Source organism: Phalacrocorax carbo, chromosome 4, assembly GCF_963921805.1.
Source record: "Phalacrocorax carbo chromosome 4, bPhaCar2.1, whole genome shotgun sequence".
In the NCBI taxonomy this organism is placed as follows: Eukaryota; Metazoa; Chordata; class Aves; order Suliformes; family Phalacrocoracidae; genus Phalacrocorax; species Phalacrocorax carbo.
The window spans coordinates 47900600-47927334 of NC_087516.1; the positions used below are offsets into that span (position 1 = coordinate 47900600).

General features: G+C 38.2%; 1 protein-coding gene across 1 annotated transcript in view; it reads right to left on the bottom strand.

Annotated features, from left to right (window-relative positions):
• The window catches only part of GUCY1B1 (guanylate cyclase 1 soluble subunit beta 1), a 45487-nt gene that overhangs the window by 17625 nt on the left and 1127 nt on the right, over window positions 1-26735 (bottom strand). The window contains exons 3-5 of the mRNA XM_064449821.1: window positions 10910-11010; window positions 9768-9886; window positions 4853-5050 (exon numbers count right to left, since the gene is read on the bottom strand). Of these exons, the coding sequence (XP_064305891.1) occupies window positions 4853-5050; window positions 9768-9886; window positions 10910-11010 (418 nt within the window). The remainder of the gene's footprint in view (window positions 1-4852; window positions 5051-9767; window positions 9887-10909; window positions 11011-26735) is intronic.

Below are 26735 nucleotides of genomic sequence, written 5' to 3' on the forward strand. Positions count from 1 at the left end.
CGAACTGCAGAAGTTTGTCTTCCCAACAGATTTTTGGGCTTTGTAGGATTGTACAATGTTCTGTTGATCCGTACCATTTACAGCCTTGAGGGAATCTCTGTCCTGACTTCACCTTCACAGGTCATGCTCATTTATACACAAACAACCTTTCACAAGTGAAGCAAGAGAAGGCATAGCCAGAAGGCTGCTAACAGAGATCTCATGCCAAAGCTGGTCACCAGCACCATGAAGATTTTGAGTTCTCATACTGAGACTGGCAGAACATAAATACGCTTAGTGCGTTCTCAAAGTCAGCAACAGTTCTTGGGACAATACCTGCTGCAAAAATTATATAGTCTTAGCTCTATTCAGCTAAAAACCAATTACCATATCAGGGAAGACAAGGCAAATTGGATTTGAATTAATTAATGAATTAATTTCAACCTAGGCTTTCCTGAACTATTCAGCTGGAATTGTGAGTCCAAGTTCAAAACAAATCACCTTCCTTTCAGTGCTAATGGAGCTTAACAGAGACACTGAGCCCTTTTATTTTTCTTCTTGCCTTCAACACACACATACCCTAGGTGTTAAAAGAAAAGGCACATTTCCTGAAGAAAACCATTCTGTAAAAAGAAAGCCCTACTGTATTCCAGAAGAGCTTGTATATATATCTCTGTAGGTATATATAAAACAGTTCTGTGTGAGACTGCAGAAAGGTGATATAATTAAACAATTTTTTTCCATTTAGCTATTTCTCCACCCAAAAAAAAAAAATATATCTGGGACAAAATACAAGCAATGTGTTTTCTCAATATTTATTTTTCCTCTTGTGATCATGACATTTCTTAGGTATTCTCTGCAGTCTGAGGGAGGTGATCCTTCCCCTCTACTCAGCACTGGAGTGGCCACACCTCAAGTGCTGTGTCCTGTCTGGGCTTCCCAGTACACGAGAGACATGGAGCTACTGGAGGGAGTCCAGCAAAGATGATTAAAGCAATGGAGCATCTCTCACAAGAGGAAAGGCTGAGAGAGCTGGCACTGTTCAGTCTGGAGAAGAGAAGGCTCAGGAGGATCTTATCCCTATGTACAAATACCTGAAGGGAGGGTACAGAGAGGATGAAGAAAGGCTCTTTTCAGTGGTGTCCTGTGCCAAGGCAAGAGGCAGTGGGCACAAACCGAAACACAGGAGGTGCTGTCTGAACATCAAGAAATGCTCTACTGTGAGGGGGTGTCGTGGTTTATCTGGTGATTCAGCCCCGCCCATCCGCTCGCTCACCCCCCCACTGGCAGGAATGGGGAGAGAATCAGAAGGGTAAAGCTCGTGGGTTGAGATAAGAACAGTTTAATAATTAAAATAAATCAATAATAATAACAACAACAATAATGCAATGAAAAGGAGAATAACAAGAGAGAGGCGAAACCTGCGGGGGGGGGGAGGGGAATGAACAACCAAAACAACCCGCACGTGACGCAGCCGCTCGCTGACCCGACGCCGCCAGTCCCGGAGCCGCAACCACCCCTCCATGCGCCAACCGCCCAGTTAACGTACTGGTCACGGCGTCACATGGTGTGGAATGAACATCCCATTGGCCAGCCGGGTCAGCTGCCTCGGCTGTGGCCCCGCCCCTCCCGGCCTCTTGCCCACATGGCAGAGCGCGGGAAGCTGGAAAGGTCCCCGACTACGATAGGCGCTACTTAACAGCAACTAAAGCATCAATGTGCCATCGGCACTGTACCAGCTACAGGGAAGAGAATTAACTCTATCCCAGCGAAAACCAGCACAGGGGGACTGAGCGCTGGCACCAGTTGTCAAAAGAGTTTGCAGTCTCCACCCTTAGACATAGTTGAAAGCTGTCTGAACATGGTCCAGAGCAACTGGCTCTAGGTGGCCCTGCTTGAGCAGGGGAGATTGGACAAAATGACCTCTAGAGGTCCCTTCCAACCTCTGCTATTCTGTGATTCTATGTAATCCATGAAACAAAATCTAACCACTTAATAAAACCAGTATTATTATAAACAATTAAGATTTGCTACCACTTTCACAGAAACTGGTAATATGTAAGACAAATTCAAGCAAAATTTCATGAAAATACAGACTTAGAAGCATGTGTTCTCTCAAGCAGATTCACGTAAGCACTTGGTCTAAACAGACAGAGAAGAAAAGCAGACAAACTGCAGATATCAACTTTAAACTAATATAATGAGAACTGCAGAACTTACTAAACCAGTCCTGTGTTGGAATGTTATGTAAATGCTTTGGATAAAGAGATTTGGAAGGACAACTCGGGCATCTCAGCTCTCTTCTTGCAAGTCAGAAGGCAACTCCCATAATAACATCAGAAACTTAGGGTTAGGCACTGAGGCTCTTATCAGTTCAAAAAAACCCAAATTCTTCCTTAAGCAAAATTCTAACTAAAGTCCAAACGCAAAATTTTACAGAAGAGGCATTGATTGGTCCATAAAAACTGAGGGGATGAAAAGCAACTCCATCATTTTTCTGTGCTGTGCTATTTCAAACAATGCATTACTAAGTCTGAAACACGAAAGCATTAATTTACTAAATCATGAGGCAAGGGATCGAGATGAAAGAAGTCAGGCAACTTTTTTCTTCTGTTCTCATTTTTGTAAACAGTGTTAAACTAGCCAGGTACCACAGTGGCAGACTTACTCTGCTTTAAAACCTTCACTCTGCACCAGTAATGATTAATAGTTGACCTGTGAAATAATGCAGGGAGACTTTCATTGTCTGTGTGGATAATTTGCAAATTTTGGCAGTCTTACCTTACAGAAGCAAGGAGCTTACTATTCTCTGCTTATCTACCACTGAAGTTTGTTAGCACCTGTGGCGTAAAGCACTATTTAATGTCACTGAAGGCGTCAGAAGTCAGGCTTTATTAACGGAGAGAGCAGAGACAAGAAAACCTTCAGGGTTGAGAGCACATGACTTTCTAATAGGGACAAGGGAAAAACAGGGTAACAGACAAAAAAATACAGACAATATGCCTTTTCTTCAGTTTAGAGGAAATACTAATTTTTAGGCACCTAAGTGCTTTTGGCTCAGATGGTCTGGAAGAATAGTTTGGATTTAAATTGAACTTTGTGCTCACTTATAATAGGTTTGACCAATACTATTAGATTTCTATTTAATTATAGTACAAAAATAAAATTTCCAGAAAAGCTTAACAAAATCAAATGAAAATGAGAAGTAAATTTAGAATCAATATTTAAAACTCTTTGGAACTTTTTGAGAAGTCCTAGATGGATATCAGTACCATCCAATACAATCTTTTCAACAAAGCAACATTCAGACTGAGGACATAGTCTGTCAGAAGTTTGTTCTGGTAGCTGCCTTGCACAACCCAGATTTCAACTCTGCCCCATTGATCACTTTTGTCTCTGCGTGACCCCTGAATTATGCTGGCAGAAGTCTCTCTGATAGAGAGAACACCAAACCACACAAAGGAACAGATGTGGGTAAAAATAACCCAATAAATAAAACTGCTGTTATTTTTAACCCAGTTCATTTCCTCAGTCTAGTTTATTTTATAGTTTCACAACAGCTGGAGAGACACAGCTGAAGAAGCTGTTACAACAGCTTGAGCAGTAAGAGAAGGTGGACTGTATAAGCTGCCTGTGCTACCAAAAGCAATGCTTGTCAAGCAACAGCTTCAGCACTCTTGCAGCCAACTTCCCAATATTGTCTGTCTCAACACTTTGAATAAAAAAGGACCTAAGAAGATTGTTTTGATTCTGTTGCATCCTTCGTATCTGATTATTAACACCTGTTGTAAAAGTTTGAACTATGGATTTCTACAATCTAAACAAGGACATCAAGTATATCACCATTCACTATAAACCTGAGCTAGCTTAGAAGAAGAAACCTAAAAGACAAATACTCTAATATAGCAGTACAAATACCTTTGTCACTGGGTTCCTTGTAAAGCTTTTATGTGAGCAAGATGGTGTTTTTGTGATACACTGATGAAACTGGAACAGATTTTTCTGAGCAAGTATAAGAATTCTTGCTGTACCTGCTTAAATTCCTTTCTACTTGATAAAAAGTATTTTATAACATTTGCCATATTTCTAACACCAAAAAGCTTTTATTTGCTGTTTTTCCCCAGATATATCTGTACCTTGCATCAAGCCCTGATTTTATATCATTACATATTCAAGGCCTTATCAATTAAATCCTTCTGTTCCTCTGTACAGACACAAACCAGAAGCAAGCCTCTCTCCCATTTCACAAGTGACTTAGCAGACATGATGTTACGTAAACCCTGTGACTGAGGAACATTTTTCCAATTCTGGGGCTGTAGGTGTATATCCAGCCACGCTCCCACACAATGGTAGTATGAGACCCACAAACACACCTTTGTTCTGGGATGGACCTGGCATGCAGGCTGGGAGGCAACCACCGTGCTCGTCAGCCAGGCCTCATCAACACACATCAGCTGCACAGTTTGCATATAGGTGAAGAATCTAGGATACCAACACAAAACGTCCATGTTCTCACAGAACACAGTAGACAGTAAGAAATATATGCCAAATATAAAAGAAGGTGGAAAAAAGCACACCCGATGACCCACTACCTAATTTCTGTACATGTCATCTCCTTCTTTGAATAAGGGGATATTGTTTTGAATAGTTCCCGCCTGGGTCTGTTTGCAAATTCATGCTGGCCTTCTCAGCACATGGCTGACCTGTCCTTAAAGCAACACAAATGATGATGGCTCTTCCTGAGTCAGTACTGATGCCACTGCTTCACAGAGGATGGCGACAAGGAAAATGATTGCCATCACTCAATTTTTTATTTTCTTGATTTTGTCCTAATGACATAAACTTCCAACGTGTGCATCCCTTCAGACATTACCTTCATATCTATTTCTGTACCATGGATCTGTTGAGCTACTGTTTTGATGATTCCAATGACAATATCCTGGAGACCTTCTCTTTCCGAATAGTAATGCAGAATAAGTCCCTTCCCCTTCTCCGCATCAGTGCATCTAAAGGAAGGGGCTCGCATACCCGGGTAAATAGTAGCAAGGTGGTCATGCAAAGCATCCAGGTTCTGGAAGAAGAAATTAAAAACATGATTATAAGGCATTCACTTATTAATTCTTATTAATTAGAAAGTAAGTACCTATTCTGTCTCATCTGAACACTTCCTTTCCCCTACTGCTCACACTCCCTGTGCATTTGCCTTATTATTTGTAGAACTGTCATTATAGCAGGCTTTTCAGGCAGCTCATGATGTTCTTTCCATCTACGGGGGCAATATTTGGGCAACGAATGGCATCAAAATCAGCACTACTAAAAATGACTCCCGATAGTAGGAATTCATGCTTGACTATGCTGTATCTTGGAACACTCCAATGATTAAAGTGTTTCTCAGATTTAAATGATTAAAAGACCATCTTCAAATACATACTTTGAGAATAATTGAAAAAATCCACAGAATACATAGAACATCTCACAGCTGCTGTAATAATGTTTCAGAATAGGTTATTCAAGAAAGGGAAGAGGTCTTCTATTTTTCTAGCGGATGTTCTGGACATCTTATGCATTTAACTTTAAATGTTGACCACACAAATTGCTATCTGGCAAGGAAAGCTAAATGATAAATTGATAGGCATATCTAATAGGGACATTAAAGAGAACAACAAAATCAAAATCACACTTAGAACAGAACACTAGCTCCAACTTCGATTATGAAGTAATTAACAAGGCTCCAGTTTGCTAATCATTATATATTTAACACAGAGAAGGCAACCTAGAGCAACCTCGCTGGATAGCACTGCAACCCACATGATCATTTACCTACGTTGTAAAATTCATGCAACTCCTTTACATCTGAACTCCTGAACATTACTTTTAAATGTTGTTTGCCTAAACTTCCAGGTAACTGCTAGCTAGCACCAGGCTCTGCATATTGTTTTCTGCCAGCACAAGGAGAATGAGCTGAAAATATTTTCAGTGTGCTGTCTGGGCCATTCTCCACCTTTCATTAGCATCTGTCGATCATCAAATTTGTGGAAGCATACTGAACTTAATTTCATGTGAGCTGTGAAGTACTCCAACAGCTGCCTCTTCTCCTGGGAGGCCTCCAGAGGAAATGAGATGCTAAGAAATGAATTCCGTAGGATGCACTCAGCCTGGAACTTCCTCCTTCAGTTTTTTACTTTGTTTCATATTCATATTTTTGTTGCTATAACAACACCTCCAAATTAAAACTTGAAGAGGCAACAATCTGGGAGTCAATTCATTCCAGCTGTTAGTGGGCATTCAATTGCAAAAAGTATAATGCTTGAAGACAAATTCTGTAAGAATTTTGCAGGGTTGAGGACAATGAAATTGGAAAAGACTGCTTTGAAAGAGCGTGGATGAGAAAAGAGCAAGAGAGGTGACTGGCTTTGAGGTGGTACCCCACAACCTCCTTAACCAGGTGCAGAACCGCTCTTTCACTACATGTGCCTCAGAAACAGCTGGGATATATTGACCTTTTGGAAAAAAAGCTCTTAAGGAGATACATGGGAAAAGACAATAAACTTCCAGTTACAGAGTCATCAACACCTGAAGAATTTCAAAAGGAGTTTGGCATGGGAAATGGCCAATGTCAAGGACAGAATTTTTATAAGATGGTTGTCTAATTATTAACATTTATGTCTGGCACAAGTGTTTCTAACAAATGGCAGTAGCCCCATTCTACAAGACCACTTCGCCACCCTACTATCCCATCACCGACTTTGTCCAAGCAGTGTCACAGGCGAGCTCATATGATATGCCCTTCCGTCTTGACTGCCTAATCATCCAGAGTGGGGGACTTGCCCCAGGATGTATTGCAGCTGCTTTCCAGTCCCCAATATGTCTTTTCTCCCTGTGCATACAGATTATGGGGTGAGCAAAGAGCTTTTCGTATTCGGAACCTTGCTACAACACATAGTCAAGAAGCAGCAGAGATATGCTTCCAGCCCAAGCAGCTGAAATCACTCCCAGATCCTGTCATTTGGACATTGTCATTGTTACTCCCACTCCTATTTTCTGTCGTGTTTGATCCATTCTGACTGATATTGCAGCTTCTGGAAGAATAAAAGTGTCTTTTTCTCTAGTTTGTTCACCTGCTGTGGGCCAGAGGTGTAGTCAGGTACAGATAATAATAGGTTAAGCTCTCTCCCTGAATTGTTGGCTCTTAGACTGCTCAGACATATGCCAGAGCTTGTGCTGGGACCACAGCCACAAATTCTAGAGCTTTTTAGGGCGGTGATCAGCTTTATGGTGAAACACAGAGGGATCTCCAAGCAAGAACAAGCAGTGATGCTGTGATACTAAACCAGGCACATCCTGGTCTGTCTATAAGCAGAAGAGTTGTGATTGGCGCCTGAAATACAAAGATCTGCTGTTAAGGTCTGTGTGGTAGAGATCATATGGAAACTTTCTAAAAGAGGAATTAATTCCCCGAAATTTATTGCATTGCAATTATGAACTTCTAAATAGCCATGTAGATGATTACCTAAATGAGACAACTAACCATTACTCCAATGTCTGATTTTCATTCAACAGAAAGCTACTAAACATAGCGTAAAAGCACACTTTGGGTTTCTTAGGAGGTACCTCTTTTCACACTGCTTCTTTTTGGCACAGTGTCTTTCAATATGATTTGCATTTTTCCAGGCCTGTGTTTGTCATAGAAAGTATAAATATATGATTTAGTTGTGCTTTTTCCTCTTTCATGAAGCTTGAAGTACCTGTGTTTCATCTACGAATAAACTAAATTTTTCCTATGATGTCAAGGGAAACAGATTATAAATATAGGATTTATTTGTACATGCTTTAAAAAGCTGCAGCCCTCATTTACTTCATATATCCCAGACTCAGTACAGATTTCAAGAATCACCTTTTGGAACTCTATTATGTATTTTAAGAATTGGACAGAAGCTCGGCACATAAAACCTATCTGCACCTATTTTTGTAACAGGTATATAAATTAGTTTCCTGACCTAATCTGACTGTTGGAAGATGCCAAAATAAATCACGGATAACGTTGATTTTCCATCATAAGAAAAAGCTATAAAATACACTTCTGGCACAGTTACTAACACATTAGTCCTGTTAAAATTTACAGAAGTATGTATTAGCCAATGTCATCTGTTAACACTGAAATTCAAACAAAGCAGCTTAAAATACTGTCATTAGAAGAATATAAATATAAGCTGTTCAGGCTTTTATAGAAGTTTGGCGTGCACTACAAACATGTCCAGTCTTTTCATCATCACACATGGTAAGGAATGGAAATAGAAATATACTACATGGAAAAGGGGATGATGGAAAGAAACAGGGAAGGACTGGCCCATCCATGTATACACAAAGTGATGGAACAATGGGCCAGCTACACCTTTTTTTTCCTCCTCCCCTATTTTTGCTCAACCCTAACTGCAACTCCAGTACATGAGTCATCTTTAAATTTACATTTATCTGAAGGCTTGCTTTAATGGCAGCCTGTGAATGAAGCTATGAAATATAAAGGATGTCACATCCATGGACAGACAATGGTATACAGATCACCCATGGTATGCACGTGTTGGAGCATACACATACCCTGTCTGCCCAGCAATTACAGTCCGTGGGTTTGGTACAAGAAGTCTGGGTTGACTACATCTAGGAAGCTCTGGAATAATACAAGTTTTGGGGCAGGGAGTGAGACACAGAAGTAAATATTCTAGTAATCCAGCAAACTACGCACTCTGCTCTTTTCACTTATTATTGCTGGAGAGATTTTAAAGGAACAGATGGCAAGAGGCTGCTAAATTTTCAGTGAAAATCAACAGAGATTTGACACTCAACTTTTGGGTAATTGCCTGTGAAATCTTAATCAGTTCAGTATTTTTAAACTCATTACAGCACACAGTTCTCTCCAAGAGTGATATACATCACAAATCTTAAACCCAAAGTGGTTTTTCAAAGTGAACAATTTTCAGGTGACAAAAAGGGAGGCCCATTTTTTCTAGAAATACACTTTAGAGAACTTACTACATTTCTTCCATGCTATTGAAAAAATTGTTTTAATTTTGCTTTGTTTTATAGTGCAGTATCACACTGTTCTGCAGTTAGGAAAGCACAAAAATTGACTTAAACACTGCTGCTCTATCCCACGCTCAGTTCATGGATGAAGGATAACGTCTTAGAGATAAGTTGTGTATGAGCTCTAGCTCTGTACATAACGTACAATTCGAAATAACCAGTATCTATAATTAGTCAAAAAGAACTTAGGAGAAGAAATATCCTACAAATCTGAAGACCACATTTTCTGTTAGTATAAACAAGATAAGTCTTTTTACTTGACACACACAGACAATTTGAATTGGTGAGTTTTTTCATCTCTCTTGTACTCCACACTTTTGTTACATATGAAAACTCCTGTAAAAAACTTTTATTTGGAATTTCAAATGAAATCTCAGATTTGTGAATGCCTCTGCAACCCCAGCATACCTGCCTTCTCACTCTTTCTATGAAATTCAACAGTCAAAGATGCTATGGGAAAATTATTACTCTATCAGGTAACTGAATAATATTTTAACTGAGAGGGAAAGAGAACAACGATGCCAAAACTGTTGAGCAGTGGAAAGCTCTACAGAATACAAATACCAAGGAAGAAAGTTTTCAGACACCTCTCCACAAATAATTGGAAGATTACACAGCACAACAACCTATATCTCCAAATCTCAATCTAATCCTTTGACCAGACTGTACTTCTGTCTGGTATCTGAAATAATTTGGCACAAAATTCTTACCTGCAAAAACTCTCTGACATTTGAGCCCAAGACACGTAGAATTGTATCATAACCAGACTCTTGACAAAACACAAAAAACATCTTCCCAAACATTTGAAGAATTTCCCCGGCATTTAGATCTAGTTAGAACAGGAGAATATGATTCAGTCCAAACACTACATTTCACACACTTTGCTTACTACTTTAGTCTTATATTCATAAATAAGAAAGTCAGAACCTAAACTCTACCCAGATCCAGTAGGACAAGAATATGAGAAAAACAACATTAAGGGTCCACATGGCAAATAATGCATATTCAATACAGGAATTTCATTAGGATTTACCAACTACCGTTATGACTTTGCTGCATTGTGCATTTCATGCATGTATAGCATTTTAGATTTTGATACAGGTAAGAAATCACTACTTGAAAACAAAGGAACTTGGTTGTTAGTAGCACTCGCCTCAGGGGAGTTACTTCTGGTTTACAACAGCATGAAACCACATCAGCTGCTCCAATTCAACATAACTACTACAGTCATCAGTCTTATGGGTTCTTGGATAATTACTGATTCAGAACTAATTCATACAGCACTTGGGTCTGCAGATAAAATAATGCAATTGGGCATAATTCTACCTTTTAAACTCCAGACCAGAGCTGCAATGATTGAAAACGAATGCGACCCAAATCAATGGTAGGTATGAAATACGATATGCCCATGCCACAAACATTTTTGTAACTCAGCATGTTTGTTCAGTAGATCGATCAAGGATTCATTCACAGGCTGCTCTTGCAGCAGTGGTTGAAACCTGGGTGTATTGGCAAGGTAGTTACAGCAGTATATTGTTACTTCATGACTGCTTGTAATACTGACCATGCTTTGTGGATGAGGTATATTACTGCAGTTTAAGGTGTACCTATGATTTGGAATACTTTGGAAGTAATAAAAATCACTTTAAGTAATAAAAGGAATAAAAAATATCTGAGATAAATAAAGAAAGAAAATCCTTTCTTCTGAGATTTAACATAATTCTCTATTTGACCAATTCCCTGTTTTCACTGCCTCTGTGCTAAATCCTGTTTCTCTCTGTGACATGGATTTTTTTTGAGGGGGTTACCTTTTATGTGGTGAAAAGGCAAAGAAGATATCTGTATAACTTACTGAGGACCTTGCTTGCAGCTGCAACCAGATCATAGGTTTTGGAATCATCATAAATTATTCTGACAAGAAACTGTCCTTCTTCATCCAGCTGTGCCTCCTTCCTAAAAAGAAAACAGAACAAAATCTTTTTGATTGAGGGAAAAGCACCATATTGATAAATCAATTATATATTGTTTGGTATTAGTCTTTTAAATAAAATAAGTTTGTAGTTCTACCTTTAAGAAGTTATTTAAGATAGAAAATCAGAAATAGATCTGTTCCATATCTCAGAGTCATTAAGGTACAATACAAATATTTCAGAACATGTGTGTTCTGAAAATGATAATGAGCTGTGAGAAAATGAAGACAGTTTTTCAGTTCAGAGCCTCACAAAGAAGTTGCTGAACTAATAAACACAGAATTTGTGTTTTAAAAGAGGGGAATATCCAATGATCCAGACCAAGATGGGCTCTTTAAACACTATTTAGGCAAGTGTTTTCATTCCTTCCAATTTTAATTACACTTTATTTACAAAAGGCACATGATGTTTTTAACAACCATTTGCACAAATCTTTGAAGACAAATCTAAAATCCAGATGTAGGTACCTAATCAAATACCCTTTTTTTCAGAATTCTGCACATGCCCAGGAGATAGAAATGAAATAAAAAGGATGCTAGAATTTTGTAAGGCCTTGTTCTTGCATTGCACGTCAGTTCTTCATGAGTAAAGTGTCACCACTTAGCTAAAGCACAATAAAAGTATACATTTTTTCACTAAAGGAAACAATTCTCAACCCCAGGTTTCAGACAAGACTCATGCACATGTCATGTGCACACTTACTGCTGCTGCTAAGTAAAAAACCAAAACAAAATGGCTCCTTTGTTTTTCAGGATCATTTGTTATTCTCTTCAGCTTGAACATTGAGTCAGCAGCTTGTCTGAAAGGCGGCACAACTCTGTAGGCTTTTTTTTTTTTCCTGAGTAAAACAAGTTGATATCCCTAGGCAATGAACTGTTGCACCTTCCAAGCCTTACATTTGACACAAGTGAGTTGCTAGGGAGGGCCCACAGCGTCTTCCTCCCTGTTTTATCCCATGCGTTTAACACAGGAGCCAGGCCACTGGTGCTGCAGCAGTGGCTGAGTCTCAGCTCTCTGGAGGAGGACAAGGAGCACCTTCAGAGGTAGGCAGACCTGAGGACCCTGAAGGGCTTGCTGCCCCCTGTCGCTGGTCAAAGAGGCAAAGAGGTAGAAGAGGCTAGAAGAGAATGACTGAATCACACCTTCTTATGTCACACCACAAAAAAAAATTAATATGGGGAGTTGTTCTTCAGAAAAAGCCTTAGAATTAGAAAAAATATCAAAAAGGCAAATGACATTTTTTGTTAAAACCACCATATGTCATGCAAGTCAAGACATTCATCAACTCAGGACTGGAATAATTACTTTTCTAACATATAAATGAAAGAACCATGAGTAAAAAATTACTTATTGGTACCATGGTAATGAAGGGCCTTTACCAGACTGAGACAGAAAAGCTCCTTGAGATATGGCTGAAACATACAGTTTAATGGCCAATATTCCTAACTGCTCTAAATTTCTAATGGTCATCATAGGAATTATAAACCTATAAAAAGTAGATTCTAAATCTATTATCTAAAATCCTACATCCTCTTTTACATCAAAATTTTTGTCTCCATCATCACAACATGATCAACCATCAATCAAAACAAGAGTCTTTCACTGAAACTTAGATTCTAATTTTCTACAGCTGGCATAATTTATTTTAAACATGAATTAATACACAATAATAGTGACTGCACAACAACTCAAGCATTTACCGTTGTAGTGGAATTATCCAGCCATACAAATAGAAGTATTTTCTGTGTTACTCAAAGGGGAGAGAGGTCTGAGAATTAAGTTCACCTTAAAACTGCTAGATGGTACATGCAACTGCTGATTAGGCCTAATTACAATCTCATATGGTAGTACTCTATTGACCTAAATGAAAATACTTGTCATTTAACCCTCCAATTAGTAATCATCAGTCTTTGATAAACTATTCATTCATCAGTGGAAGTCTGGAACCCATTATTTTCTTTTTCTCTTCATCTTTAATCTGGCTTATCACATTCTTACTGCTGATCAAAAATTATACTACATTGGTTTTATATTTAAAAAATAGATCTACTTTTTTATTAACTAATGAAGTCTTGTAACTGCTACTCGACACACACATTTTTATACTCACTATATGAATAGGCATAATGAGCTAAAAACAAGCTAAGCAATTTTCCCAAAGTAATACGATAAGGCTATAGGGGAGGTGAGACTAAACATCCTATATAAATCTACATAAAAAGAACGTAATTCTGTATTCAATGGCATGAAAAACATTAATAAACTTAATTTTTTTTGTTAAACTCTTTGGCAACTTCCCACAAGAAATGAAAGAATGGACACCAGTAAGCAGGACAAAACTGGCTACAAGAGTGTTCTCAGAGATACAAAAAGATTATATCTTTTTAAAATAATTAATTACAAGAATTTATTCATTACTTGAAGAAACAGTATGTTTATAAAGAAGCAAGCAGAAATGGTTATGTGTACACATATTCCCCTAAAATACTTTTGCCTTCATACTCCAAAACAGTACTTCTCGTCTGCTCCCCCAGCCATTCTCTGAAAACTTCAGATCAGCCTGCAGGATATCAAGTCTCACTGTTTCCTGAAAACAGTTCCCATGGCACATATTCCTTCTTTTCCTAAGTAGGAGGACAGCTGGAGTTACTAGTGGGAAACATTGTCTTGAAGCATATGAGGTCAGTCAGGGACAAGAAGGTAGAGTTTGTATTTCCTAAGAACTGAACTGAAATTAATATGAGAAAAGAAGACCATCTTGATTCTTTGATTCTCATAACATAATATGTAACTGGAAGTCAGATACACTTTGGAGGGAAGTTTGCAAAGGGTGAACAAACTTTCCCACATCTCTGAAACTCACTGTGATTTCTTTTAGTCTCTCTGATCTCAGCCAAACCACAAAGGATAACAAATACATCTGGAAAAGCAACGAACATCCTCAAAAACATGGCATACTCGCACAATCCAGTAGCCACAGTTTTTGAGTGTGAGAATTTTCTCTATTGAAAATTGACCCAGTTTGATGATGCTGGTATCTCTTTCAAAACTTCTTACATTTCTTTCCAATTACATTGACTGGAACTTTTCCTGTTTCCTACTCTGTGCCAAGCCATGCTTCCTTTTTTTTCTCATTTTAATTGTCTTCAGTTTAGTTTGTCAAAGTTTTTCTTCAATGCCTGCAGTTTCTCTGAGCCACCACTTTTTAAAATCATCACAGGTTATTTCAATGCCTATTCCATTTAGATTATTTAGGCTATTTTGGTTTTCTCCAGATTTCTTTAGATGCTTTGGATCACTCAGCGGCCATCTTCTCTGTATCCTTAATGATGTATTTCCCATTAAAATAACTTTACTGATAAACAAAAAATAGTTCAATTAGCAGTCACATCTGCATTGCTTGGATATAATTTTCTGGGGTGAAGCTCACTGCTCTAAGGCTTTACTCCCCCTCAGTATTAGCAGTCTTACTAGGTGTTCCTGCAGTAGAGGAAAAGGACCCAGTGCTTGTACTACAGCTTAATACTCCAAAAGAGTCCAACAAAAGCCAATCTAATTTTGAGAAATTTTTCCTAGAAAATTTGTTAAATTAAATATTACTCCTGCAGAGGATTATACTCCTCACTCAAAATCAGCTGGGCAAAAATATCTTTGCTTATCCTACAAATCTGGCAAATCCAACGACAATCTCATACCTAAACCTGTGCCAAAAGATAAACTGCCTTTTTAAAGCCTGTGCTTGAAAATTATTACATTCCAGAACTCTGTTTTTTTTCTTTCCGGGACAATTCCTTCTCCATACTGCTATGCCCTGTTGCACTGGTATATAATTCAGTTAGATATTTGTTTTTCTGTGTCATTTTTCTGCCGGGTGAATTTCTCTGTCTGATTCATCACCTGGTCACAGAAGCTGCTGCGCATACAGAACAACGTTTAGCCAGACAGAGTGGCTGAGGACAGGCTAAGAGGTTCAGTGAAGTCAGCTGAAGCCTTTCCCCTGCCTCCAGTGAGTTGGGTCTGACGCTTCTGAAGCCTTTCTGCCTCCCTCAGTAACCTGAGAGCAGTGATAACTTCCAAAAGCCTTTCCCTCTGAAATATGTGAAAAACCTTAAGACTACATATGATGGGGAAATGCTGCTGTAACCTTATCCAAAATGGCCAGTGCAATGTGAAAACACTCCCAGTTCTCAGAGCTACTTATCCTCCAGTAAGTCTACAAAATTGCAGGTCATCTAATAAACTTGTATCAGAACTATTGGCACCAGAGAGGCTGACCACAATGTGACCACCAGCAGTCTAGGAAACAGGACAAAGTCATTGAAATGTTCATTCAGGTGAATGGGCAATCCCTAAATTGTTTTCTCATGGCTGCAGTTTTCTCACCTGATTACCTGACCCCTACCTGATCTATCAAATCTGTCTGCATTTACACTATAGAACTGGCTTTACAACAAAGGTGATATGAAGAATATCTGTTAGTGTTGTGAAAACTGTTATAACGAACGCTAAAAGTGAGGCTGCTTTGTCAGCTTTGCAGAGGTGCTGGGCTTGGCTCTCCATCAACAGTAATTCCTCCACTGTGACATAGCTGTTTTTAACTCCATAATCAGTGTATCATGTATGAAAAAAACCTGCCTGTGTGGAACAACAAGGTATGGCTACAAACCTGAGCATGTGAACTTTAAAAGACCAGAAGGCTGCAACAGTTCTTATCTGAACAGCTTCCCTCTCCTGGCTGACAGAAGGTTCATGAGCTGGGATTAGAACTGCAATATAACATGGCATCCTTGGATGCAAATAATTTACATTAGGCTGACCATATTTCATAAAAAATATCATAATCCTTAACTTTATGAAAAACTGTTCATTTCCCTTGAAATGTTTTGCTGCAGTCTTTATTCCTTTTGTGTTTTTTTTTTACCAGATAAGATTATGGGAGTAAATTAGCACAGCTCTAATGTTTTCTGCAGACTGCGGTGTTTGATCACAAAGGCATTAACAGCAATAACAAGTTGGTGGCTTTCTTAAGGGCTTGACTGGAAATAAGCCAAAAGCAACAAGCTCTGGCAAATTCCCCAGCCCTGGTTAATTCTTCAGTGAAGTAGCAGCACTACAGTAGCAAACTTTTATATGGCCTTTCTTTCAAAACAACTTCTAAGTCAAATAGAACAATTTACAATTAACATCTCTTTTACATTTCTAGAGACAAAAGAAAGGTGTGCTTTGCTCCCCAGTAAGTTTATGTTCAAAACTTTTTTAAAAATCCAGGATTTTAATGCTCTTACCCAAACTGACTCCTGTTGTCAGCACATGGGGTGTGATACTTCATGGTTCAAAACTTACATCGTACGATATGCCTGTCCTAACTGCTACAGCCTGGCAGCCCATTTTGTTTACTCTAGACTAATTTCGAATGATTACACAGAGCTATTCAAATTGTGGGAAACAAAGACTCCAGGCCAGACTCTTCTAAAATGCCTTTGTTTTCCTCCAGAATATTTACTTTCTCCAGGTTAATGTGAGGAATTTTACTTGGGAAAAAAGAACCTTAATCGTTGCACCATGGAAAATAACACGGCTATATAAAGGCCATTTTTCACATACAGGTTTGACCTTGAAATCAATGGAAAAATTCCTATTGAGTAGATCAAAGCAAGATTAAGTCTTAAAGCATCCTTTCCTCTGTCAGTCATGCTAACACCCTCCAAACTGCTGTTGGTCTAGCAGCACAGAATAGTGTTACAGGTGATACTATGTGTGTACAATGGGCCTTTTGAAAATCTTTCCCATTGTGGAACCAGTTTAGTAGTTGAAAACACACTACTAATATTCAAAGGCAACGTTAATAATTCACAGAGATAGATGAAGTGTTAAGTGTGGACAAACACTCTGACACAAATCATTCTTAAACTCAGAACACATCTTGCAGTGCAGATTTTTAAACCACAGACTGCGTACATTTTTATTTCACAGAGGAAATATTTTCTCTATTTTGATGTAGTAAGGATTTCTTTTGCCATCTTTAGAGACTTTACAGACAACATAGTTGGACAAGATGCCACGTCAAGCTGGTCTTGCTTATATAGCCCATTCTGCACAGAGTGGACTTTAATGTAGTGTTACAGTCAGGTTGTAGCATTTAAAGGGAATTTGAGTAAATCATAACTAAGAAGGTGGTTACTGCTGTCAGAACTTTTTCATTCATGTGAAGTAGCACTTGCTATCCTGTCTGTGGTCAGCCATAAAGCTGGAATTAAAAGAAAAAAAGTTATTACAGAAAAAGAACCCCTACTGCTGCAGAACTTTGCATGCAGTAAATATTGAGAAAAGGTAATAGATACAAACGGGGAAAAAAAGGTCATGCAAGACTGCATGGATACTTTGTATCCTGCATGGATACTTTGTATCCTAATGATGCACAGGCTTCTTTGTGATATAACAATATTATTTAGAAGCTGTTGGCGTCACTTTAAGAGATCATCTAGTGTCCCAAAACCACAACTGGACCTCTTCCTATCAAAACTCCAGTCCAAAGTGCATGCCCTGGGTGTGTCCCCTTGAACGCACCACAACAGCAGCTAGTTCCAAGACCACCTCTAGGGCTTCTTCCACGATAGGTGTTGTTTCTGTTGGGACTTTTGCCACCATTGTGCTTAACTGTTCCTGGTGTACCAAGGATGGAAAAAGTGCTCGTTAAATTGAAGAAACCAGTCAAAACAATCTTAATGACAAAAAAACACTACTGCACTTAGAAACCCAGCATGGTTCTGATCTCACTGATAGGAGCATGTCAAGTTTAATTCCGTTCCAAGACTAACACTATTAAACAGAATTACATGTCTTAGAACTAAAGATGGTATCAGTGAAAACAGAATCTTTGTCTTTGCATCCCTTTTACATTAAAATTGCAAACTCACTGCTCATTATATTACTTTACAGATGGTTTGTGTTGTCAAAATGCTTCTTGTATTTTTTTCATGTATTTCACAAAGATGCTTTGCCAGTGATTATTGAATATATTGAACCAGTCTCCTCACTCCTCCAAAAAGGAAAAAAAAAGAAACTAGACTTGTACATGTTATGGATGGTCCAGAGATATTTTAAAACACCCAGCTGGGAAAAGCATAAATTATATTAAGTTACAAGATTAAATAAAAATGGGAATCTGTCCAGGAAAATGACATTCTGGGTAAAGTAAATAGATATATTTATAGACTTCAGAGCTCTAAGCTATTTCCCAGTTTTACAGGCTGGATATGAGAGTGTTTAATGTAGGTTTTCAAAACAAGATAATCCTAGAAGATACAGTTAACAAATGTACAAGTTCTTTGCTACTACTCCAAATACTAAAAATATTATTAAAAATATAAAGCTAGCATTATTTTTCTTCCTTCTATATAAGTGGACTAAAAGGAATGGTATTTACAAAATACTCCTTTAAGCATTTCAGAGTGAGTGATATGTTTATAACACCTGGTATCCTCACAGGTCTAAAAGCACTTCCCAGTTCTGGGAAAACTGGAAAGTACCTGAGAGATACTGCAAGACCACTCACACCATGTTTCACAACATGCCACTACTTCCCTTTAGCCAAGTCTTTCCCAGATGAATTGAAGAATTTGGCATCCACACAGTTTAAACTCCTGATCTCCAAGCAGGTCTTTCCGCTGCAAGGAATGGAAAGAGCAGGAAGTGCAGTGTCCTGACCCTACAAAGTTTGTGAATATTAACCTTCAGACCCATGAAGAACCATCTATTCAGCATCAGTTTTAAGAAAACTTTAAAATTACTGCTTAGAACTTTGGAATATTAGGAAATGAAGACTTAGAAACATAAACAACCATGAATGTTCCTACTCAACACCACTTTCTGCATAAACACTCATTAATGTTAAGAGGCGTATGGATTAAAAAAAATTAATCCATTGTCCTTTCACCACTAACGGCTTTCCAAAGCCTCTTTCTGACACCTATTTATAAGTAATCTGTAAATTTTTTTCAAACTTGTTATGAGGTTGATTGAACAGAACACTTCATCTTCAGCACTAGGTAAACCCACACGGTGCTAAGGATGTAGCAAAAATCAATGTTCATGTTTCTTCACAGACCACCGCAATTAATTATAACTGAGTCCTACATGACCCAAAAGACATATGGACTTCCAATCCAAAACTCTAGTGAATAGTCTCTTTTTTCGTCGGTGTTCATGGTGAGAAGACAATTAAGATGATTAACACAGTATGTCTGCAACATTTTTGAGCATGAAAGTATCAGTAACTTTAGGTAAACTGTAAAGCGAGCATTCTTCATAATACATTAGTTGTGGGCTGGGAAAGAGAAATACTGAGCAAGCTCACAGCAGTTCAACAAAGCAAGAGAGAGGATTCACAGGGGACTGATTACCACCGCTGCAATATACAGCTATACATGTCTATGTGGTAAAATCCATAGCCCACTTGTTAGCCACCTGGACTTTTTCTACAGTTCCTGAGAAGAGTAGTATGTAAGAAAGCCAGCAATTTGATGGGAGAAATCCCAAAGGCTTTAATAGGTTCAAAAAAAATTAAGTCCTGGGCACATCCAAACTTACACTTAGGAGCATAGATAGTTTAAAAGGAGTTTGGCACCAAGGTTCTCCTGCAAATCAGCCCTTATTGAGAAACACCACAAATAACTGGAAGGCTTTTCACTCGCTTCAACTACACATGGTAACTAACTGAAATGCCACACCTCACATTTTGTACAGATCTTTGATTCTTATCTCCTGTTAGTTGGCATTTTTATTGCCCAGGCCACATTTTGGTTATGTAGACAGAATTTGCACACACAGACGCATATAAAAATATTTGTATGCACATGTATCTACATATACAAATATAGTTTCTCAAAAAACTTTACATTCTAAGCTGATGATTATCCATCTTCTCTCCTAGCAGAAGCGACGCTGTAGACAGATTGGTATAGACTATGGTACTGCTTTACAGGCTTCTTAAAGGGTTGTCCTATATATATACATATAGAAACTATGGTCAGCTGAAAACTTAGAAAACATGACATTTTCCAGAATTATTATGAAGAAATAAAACAAGTGTCTCAAAAGGAGCCATAAGCATTTTATGAGCTTTTTTTGTTGTTGGTTTGTGAAAACAAGAAAGATGGACCCAGGTACCACTCATAGCAACATTAGTGAGGTTTGCACCAAGCCACATTTCCCTGCCTCTCCCTAAGCCTGCATGATGCAACCTACCAGTCACACCCATGAGCCCACAGAACCTGTTCCTTTTCCTCCAGGCTACCAGTTCTTTTGGTGCTGAGGCTAGATCCTACTTGGTTAATGCACAACTAGTCTGTATTTTATTTTATCCCATTCATTGATATATAAACTCGGGCTTGATTTACAGCATAGTTTTCAAATCCAGCTCTAAAGACAAAATTACTCCTTTCTAAGAAGCCTTCTTGTGGAACCGATCCCTATACTATTTGCATGCACAAACGTTAATTAGCTCTCCAACAAGCTTGTGAGGTCAATTATACCATTTCCATTTTAAATGGGCAACACTACCACAGATCAAAAAAGTTTCATTAATTTTGGGTGTCCAGTTTGAGACAGGTAGACCTGTTTTTTCAAGGTACCCAGCATTTCTTATGCTCAAAACACAGTTTTCATGGACTTACATGCCACTAGCATCAGACCTACAAGTTATCTGAATTCCAGTACCTCTTAAGAGCTACTGTTGCAACGTGTAAGAACAGTCTTTCATTACAGCTTTTGCGCATATTTTTCTAGGTTTCTGAAAAGGCAAACTGTAGTATAGTATGAATTATTATTATATCTAAACATCGTGCTAAGAAACAGTAATAGGCCAAAGCCTTGATTTTTACAGGACTTGTCAACAAATGTAGATTGTGTTTTGCCATATTAGCAAGCAGAAAAAAGAAAACATTTTTGACAAGGTGACATTCTGAACTCAGTATACGGGCACGATAAGTCAAGCTAGTGCCTTTATTCTGCATCTACAAAAGGTTTTCTATTCTCTGCTTTGTTTAAGATGCATAAAAATGGATATTTTTGCTATGCCAGAAATTCCCAGAAAACAATGCAAGTTTTACAAAAAATCCAATTCTGTCCCCCATAAAAAAATTGTAATACATATTCTGAATGGCAGAGTTGAGGAGTTTTTCTATTACATTATTTTATTTTATATTCTTTACTGTTTTGGAGTATAACTGCAAATAAAATTAATCAGAATATGACATCCTGTCAATGAGTTCATAAGTACCTAAATTCTAGTGAAAGTCAGTAGAGGATATTTTTAAATGCATAAATGAATAAAAGCATCTACTTCTCCTGACTCCACTAACCAACCTGCAACAACACTTCAACACTAACAACTAGGAATGCCTTTGAAAATTTACCCAATAAACATGTATTCTTAAATCGTCTACATTTTACTGCAGAAGCCACACTGAGTAACTAAAGTCTGACCTATGTTGGCCTTTACCTATATGATGCAGAAGTTTATGTGTCTGTTTAGTTTTCTAAAGGCAAACAATAGCCCTGCAGTTTATTTCACTCCCCCAAATTGTACAGTCTTCTACCTCTTCAGCTGAATCCAATATGAAACTGAGGAGAGAAGATTCCCACTTACATTGCACCAGGATAATTTCTCAAACCTCAGAGTTTCACAATTTTAACCATAACCAGACAGTTAGAGAAAACAAATTCTGATGAGTCAACTGGCCTGGAGCCCTCGTAGGTGATAACATGTGAAGTCTGAGGGAGAACAACAAAGATTTCCTTCCTCATAGGAAAAAGCGATTGACTTTTGTTCTTCCTTTGTGTGCACTTCCAGACCATTGGGTCCATGTAAAGTTTGTGCTACCCAACAGGCTCCCCAGACCCTGAGTCTTGGCATTTAAGACCATGTGTGGACAGCACATGCCATCTTAATGCACAAAAGGAGGACAAAAAAGTGCAAAGGCAGGATCACGCCTTAATTCTACACTAAGCATAGAGCACAAGGAAAATAAGACTGTTACTTGCTTTCTGCATCCCATGCTAAGGTACAGACAGCAAAGGATACATGGCTCTTGGGGCACAAAATGCCTATTCTGCTACTGTGCAAGTTTCAACACAGATGTTATTTTCTAAAATCAATTAAAAAGTGGTTTGACCTCTAGGTAGTTAATTTTTTGCAAACACAGAGTTTTCAACTTCTGTTCTAGTTTTTCCATGCTCATCAGACTACACATGGTTTTGTGTGGATTTCTACCATAGAAACAGAAGGAAGATGAAGACTGCAGTTGACTGGTTCTGCCATTTCATTTCCCAAAACCAGATCTTTCATGTATGTCTACGTGGGAAAAATATTAGTTTATTCTGCAGTCTTGTGATGAAGCATTTTAATGCATTTCTTAATATGGTATATAAGTTCTCGTTCCTTTTCTTGGCAGTATATTTGAAAGTGTCACATCTAACCTGGCCTAAATTCAGATTTAGGAGCCTTTGGGAAAACCCTGTATTCATTTAATCAAACACAGATAGAGATACTGTTGGGAAACACAGGATAAATGACTATGTACATATTCCCTGCTGACAACATGGCCCTAGCTCCCACATATTGTCCTGGAGTGGTTTCAAGAAGACATCCCTGTTAATGCTTGTTTGTTACAAAATTAAACATTTAGAACTGCTGAATAGAGGGCTCAGAAATTCATATAGGTTGGCTATTCACCTCAGCCAGATGTGACACCTGTTGCAGAAGAGCTCATGTTTTATCGTGATAGAAACCCCTCTAAAAAATATGTAACCATACACCTATTTAAATACATCCATCACAAAAACATACCAGAAGAGACAGGACTTCATAAGCCTTGTGTTTGTTGTTTGGTTGGTTTTTTTTTAATGTGGGTAGTCTCTCTGTTTTGGTTTGGACAGGTAGACTCTAATTCCACACACACTACCACATTCACACACTACCATATCACCCAGCAGTACAATTCTGGCCTTGATGAGATGCGAGTACACAACTGCATGTATGTGAAAATGGTCAGGCCTGACAATTTTTAGTTTATGTCAGCTAGCATTTCTGCTGGCTGCAGAGGAACTGAAGATATCTAATGCCAAAGGAATCTTGAGAACCATCTTTTCAAGCCATTGCAATTGTGGCCACACAATCCGAAACAGCCCTTGGGATGTAATAACAAAATAAGGGCTTTGAGAGAGGTTTTCTCTTAAGCAGGGAAGGGACAAATCAAAAGTGTTTTCTCAGCCAAAATGTGGTTAACGGCTCTAACAGTTTATTTACTAAGAAAATAACTGTTTGCAGAACTAGTGGAGCGCTGATCAAAGTGCGTCTCCATGTATTCCAGGTCCTAAGTCTCTCCTTCCAAAGACTGAAGGAGTGAACTGAGAAATGTACATGCAGCTTACAACTACCAGTAAGCAAAAGAAATTATTATGCTCAATCATCTTCACTTTCCTCTAAGAAAAATCTGCTACTGCAGGATTCAGCAACTGCAGAAGGACTCTCCGAAGTGGCTCTCACTCCCCACCTCTCACCCAGCTTCACTAAATCCCTCTAATGCTTCTAGAGCTTCATCATGAAAAAACTGCCCCCAGGCCCAAATTCTCAATTCAATGAGTGGTAGCTAGAGAAAATGTAAAAAGAATCAAATTTTTTGAGACTTTGCAGTTGAGAAGATGAATAAAGGCTCCATAAATCAAGATTACCTTTCATCAATCATATGCCAGGTTTATTCATCTTATTTTGAATCCAGCCTATTTGGGATCAACAATGTCAGTTCAGAAATAGATGGCTTTGAATTGTTTCCGGTTTTAAGCATTTTAATTCTAGTCCTTTAGCAACACCAAACCATATTTCCATTGAGCCAACAAAATTGATATTCAGCAAAATTTCAGAGTATATACTGTAATTTTTCCATGAGCTTAGTACCTCATTGTAAAGGTTACCTGGTGTGTAAAGAAAAAAGTCTGATGTTTAGTTATGCGCTGTTTTAGAAGTGGATGAAAAAACCACAGAGTCTAACTTTCCCAAGAATTCCCCTCTAGGACGTTAGTATGTACCTTTTTCAGACAGATCATGGTTTCACAAGTACGTTGAAAAATTAATGAAATAGCAGAAGGGAGACTTTAAATCATCATTCTGACTCAGTTAACAGAAAGTGATGGCAACAAAAACACCACTCAAAAGAGCATCAGATCCAACTATTTGGTCTCCCAAATTCTGTGTTTAAGAACTTCATTTGGTGTTGCTTTTGACTGAAGAAGCTGCAGGAGACAAGAGTTTTCATGCTTCCAATTGAGCATACCCTTTCAACTCAGTATTTAACTTGGTTGTTGTTTTTTGAATGCACTTTTTTTTTTTTTTTGAAGAATGACCTGTTTTCATTACTTCAGTTTATTCAGTTCTGTTTTCTTCTCACTTCTATCAGTATTAACTACAAATTCACCCACTGGCATTTGAGAATCACTCAGCAATCACAACCCACCACTCTGCAATGCTGATTCACAGCTTCTGCAGTGGCTTCAGGGAGAACAAAATAACAATATGCGATCAGCCCAACATAACAAAAAAAAAAAAGTTTAGATGTCAAATTTTGTACTGAGATACCCAGAGGCCTCTCTGCTTCACAGAAATGTTTAAGTTGTTGCAAATTCAACCACTTTAACAGTGGAAGTTCCTCTCATGTTTTTTAAACAGCCAAAGACTGCTGTTTTCAACAATTGCTCCTTCAATGCAATCATCAGTGATTCAACTGATTCAATGCAGCATGTCACAACACTGGTCTATATCTTCCCTTTGTTTCCTAAATGATTAGCAGTTCTAACAAAGCCTTTGCAAGAAGTCTGTATTTGCTTACATAAGGTAAAACATCTATCCTCTTCCACAACATCTCTGTAAGTGCACCACACGACCTTAAATTACCTAAAACAACAAGCATTTAGTGGCTATCAGTTAACCCTGTACTATCCCCTAAACCAGCACAACCACTATAATCCATTCCAGCATATATACAGGGGTTTGTTTGCTGGCTTCTAAACTCTAGGATACACTATTTTTTTTAAGATAAATCCTGCTGAATAAATACCCTGTTGCAAACACCTTTTGCATAAGGAGCTATGGCAGCTCTTGCATATATTTTGGCTCTTTCTTGCAGATCATGTTCCATTCTTCAGTTTGGGTGGTGTGGTAGTTTGCTTCCAGAAAGCCATCTTCTCTGTCAGTTAATAGCAGAGCCTAGCTGTTGGGCTGCTGCAAGGCAGAAATGTTTCTCAGCTGAAAGACAGAAACAGGATGTAGCAGCTTCCTGAATTTGCACAGCTGACCTTTAGCAAAATATTTCCTATCTTTCTATTAAATTTCTCCAAAGCATTAAATGACTAACACTCCTCATAGGCTTTAGTTATCTTCAGTATTCTGTTAGGTATGTGTAAAATCTTAGAGATAGGATGCACCAGGAATTATGAGCAGGTTCTCACAGTCTGCAGCATGATCTTGTACTAGAAGATGAAACTTTGTATCTTCTCAGATGGATCAATCTTAAATACAAATTCTGTTCAGTGGGTAATCTGGACAAAAGTGGACCACAATACTCAAAAGCATCTTGGTAAGGGATGGCATGCATGAAAGAGTGAACATTCTTTATTGTATTTTATACATATTTTATTACAGTTTTCATGAAAAATTTTGTATCACTGTCTTTTTTACTAGGTCTCTTAACTTACATGTCATATAAAACCAGTATCAAACCATAAGAATTCAAAATAGATCAGTGTGTTTAGATAAGGTATGTAAGAAAAATGAACTTATATGGCTCACTTAACTTACAGCACAAAACTATGTGACATTCACTGGAGACTCATCTATGCAATCCACAGAACTGCATTTGGAAAGAGTAATTTATAGACTGCCAGGCATCACTGGAACAGTGAACATCTGCTGAACCAGAACTGTGGACTCTCCATCTTTGGTGATTTTAAAGACTCAGCTGGACAAAAGTCATAGCTGAGCCCTGATCCAGTGCCGGTAACAGTCCTGGTCAGAACATAGAGTGGACTAGATGACCTCCAGAGGTCCCTTCCAACCAACTTTTCTATGATTCTCTGATTTCATGGTGCTGTGTAAGATCACCACATTCTTAATGAATGGATTAATGAAAAAAAGGGTCACGGTCAGAAAAATCTCACAGTCAAGAGCAACCCTTTAACTCCAAAAATTGTACTATGTCAATGTAGCTGTCTTGCCATTGTCCTATTAGAATTGGCCCAAGATAAATGGGAGAGAGGAGTATAGAAGAAGGTGTCCAGCTGAAAGAAGCCCAGTTTCTCCAAATTAGATAATCTGCTTCTCCCTTAAAACGTACAATATCAGGAGATCATACTACACCCTTTCCTCTAACTACATAGGTACTTGAAGCCTTACAAAGTAGGTTTACAACTCTGTAAGCAATTATGTCTTTTTAAAAAATATTTCTTGTATTTTTGCCCCAGTATCAATACTACCATATTTATGGTAAATAGAATTTTGTTTGCACTACCTTTTTCAAGCTTTTTGTACAACCTCACAATTTATCAGAATTTTAAAGTGAAGACAATCATCTCTGTGGAAAAATGCTATACTGCCAGACAAGCAAGAGTTGGACACAAGAAATCAGGTTCAAAAGAAGCAAGCCAAAAATCACTCTT